This window comes from Acanthisitta chloris, unplaced genomic scaffold (genome assembly GCF_000695815.1).
Source record: "Acanthisitta chloris isolate BGI_N310 unplaced genomic scaffold, ASM69581v1 scaffold20848, whole genome shotgun sequence".
In the NCBI taxonomy this organism is placed as follows: Eukaryota; Metazoa; Chordata; class Aves; order Passeriformes; family Acanthisittidae; genus Acanthisitta; species Acanthisitta chloris.
Genome location: NW_008686717.1, coordinates 1 through 2,317, shown reverse-complemented (window position 1 = coordinate 2,317; position 2,317 = coordinate 1). Strand labels below are relative to the sequence as shown.

The 2,317-nt window shown below is 59.0% G+C and overlaps 1 protein-coding gene across 2 annotated transcripts in view; it reads right to left on the bottom strand.

Moving 5' to 3' along the window:
• LOC103807565 (sideroflexin-3-like) overlaps positions 1-2,190 on the bottom strand; it is a 3,400-nt gene extending 1,210 nt beyond the window's left edge. Inside the window, exons 1-6 of one of the 2 annotated variants that reach the window (XM_009080297.1) lie at positions 2,019-2,190; positions 1,636-1,806; positions 1,356-1,454; positions 1,023-1,098; positions 488-573; positions 1-113 (exon numbers count right to left, since the gene is read on the bottom strand). In XM_009080297.1, the coding sequence (XP_009078545.1) occupies positions 1-113; positions 488-573; positions 1,023-1,098; positions 1,356-1,454; positions 1,636-1,806; positions 2,019-2,182 (709 nt within the window). In that variant the 5' untranslated portion in view covers positions 2,183-2,190. The remainder of the gene's footprint in view (positions 114-487; positions 574-1,022; positions 1,099-1,355; positions 1,455-1,635; positions 1,807-2,018) is intronic. The other variant, XM_009080298.1, reaches the window with a different exon arrangement.
• Positions 2,191-2,317: the final 127 nt, after the last annotated feature.

Genomic DNA, 2,317 nt, shown 5'->3' with positions numbered 1-2,317 from the left:
CCATGCCAATGCGGGACACCACCACCTGGAAAATGGCCTTCTGGGCTGCGGCTGTCGATTCACCCAGGCGGTTCCCATTCTCGTCTGTGACAGGGATCCCCAGCTTGAGCTCTCTGCAGGGAGAGATGGGGTGAGGGGTCCCCTTGGCACAGGGGTGGGGGGATCAGGAGACAGGGCAGGTACATGTCTCCAAGGGAGGTTGGCATACTCCTGTAACCCCATCTGCTGCCTGCATAGTAAGTCAGGGCAGGTATCAGCTGGACCCACGTTCACACTTCCTGGACCCACAGCACACTTCCTGGGGTCCTTAACAGGGTCATATGAGGACTGATAACCCCCTGGGATGCAATCAGGTGCTTGTACCCTCAAGCCAACACCCCAGCTAAGGAATGACGGCATGACCAGCAAGGAAGTCCCTGTGTTGCCCACTAGTGTCTGGTGAACCCTGACGCACGCCTGAGCACCCCGTCCCAGCCCAGGGGCTCACCTCTGCCTCATCAGCGGGATGTTGATGCAGTTGGCAGCTGCCACAGCTGCGAAAGGCACGTACCGGCCGATGATGGCTGGCAAGTGCTGAGGGAAAAAAGCAGGAGCACATCACGCAGAGGGTCTGGGGGCAGAGTTGGCTGTCCCTGGGTCTGCCACTGTCCTCCTATGAGACCCTGGGATGTCCTAGCCCCGCTTGGGAAAAATGTTCCTTCCTCCCCTGCAACTCTCAGCCAGTTAAAGCTGCAGAGACCAAGGGGTCTGGGGTTCCCACGTGCCCTCCCAGGCCTGGAGGGAGGCTGAGGGGTGAAACGTGTGGAGAGATGCAGCTGGAGCAAGGCTGGAGGAACAGGCATCTCCACAGCCATTGCTGTAGAGAGTGGTTGCCTTGTGTGAGTAACCTCAGCAAAATCCCTTTCCTCCATTTTCTCCCCTGATTCAAATGCTGGAGTAAATCCCCTGCTCAGCTCAGACAGAGGTCAGGGAGACTCCATAGGTCCAGGAGCCCCACCCATGATGGCCAAGGGTCACCTTACCTTGGTGAGAGATTTGAGCCCCAGCGCTGTGACAACTGCCCCCGTGGTGGCACTCACATAGGCTGTCCCCAGCTGGCTGCAAGAGCAGGAAGTGGTATCTGAGTGGAGTGAGCCAGAGTCCTCCCTCCAAAGGAATGCGTCCTTCAAGAGCATCAGGACACCTGGGTTCCTCTCCCACCTCTACCACTAATCCTGATAGCTCAAATGGTGTCCATCTCTGGCTGTGCCTGGTCCCCATTGTCCCATCTCACAGCTCCCTGCTATTCAAGAACCTGTTCAAAGCACCCCCTGGCATTTTAGGGCGCCAGAGGACCTGGTCAGAGGGATGCTTACCTGGGGGTGATGGGTGCATCCCCACTGCGGTTGGTGTAGTTGACAATGGCATTGAAGGACTGGTTGACCCACTGCCAGAACACCACAGCTGGTGTGGTCCTGCCAGAGAGAGGAGGGTGCTGGGGGACACTGGGGGATGCCACCCATGCTCCTATGGCACAAGTGCACTGTGGGGTATGGGACACGTGTCCCACTCACCCCAAGACCAGGAGGATGCCTGGGGAGGAGTTCCCCCATCCTGGGCATCCTCCTGACCCTGGGGTGAGGAGGGGACAGGTACCTGTAGAAGGTCAACATGCAACCAGTGATGGTCATGTTCATGGGGACCTGAGCAGACATGCGTCCCATAAGAAGCATCTTCTCGCCCGTGTCAGGGTGGAAAGCTGAGTCATAGATGTACTTTGCTCGCCAAAGCTGGTCCTCCGTCAGCCCCGGGGGTATCCTGCCCGCCCTGCCAGGTAAGGGTAGCACCTGTTGAAAGAGCCTCTGCCAGCACATGCCCTACCTGGTCCCCCACACCATCCAGAGATAGGTTAGGGACCAGCCAGGCAATCTGGGGGGCTGGCTTTGGCCAAGCACTGCTTCTGTTCCTTGGGTATGGGCCCAAGGCTGTAACCTGCCCAGGAGCAGTGCTGAGGGTACACCCGCCCTCCCCCTGGGTACCTGTAGTCCTCCACCACCCGTCGGGCCTCCTCCAGCGTGGCCCCTGACAGCAGCAGGTTCCGGGGGTCGGTCACCATGAAAAAGTGCTTAGCTCGGCCCTGAAAGGTGCTCTGGTCCCAGCGGGGCTCCTGGATGTTGATGGTGGTAGGCAGGGATGGTGGCATCTTCTGGCAGGGCAGAGGGAGAAGGGTTATGTGGAACGCAGTGCCTGTGTGTCCCTGCTAGGGCAGCTCTGGAGCTCCCCCAGCCTAGGGAGAAAGGGGTGAACAGGGAGTCCCTTTATAACGAAGCTCAGCAGA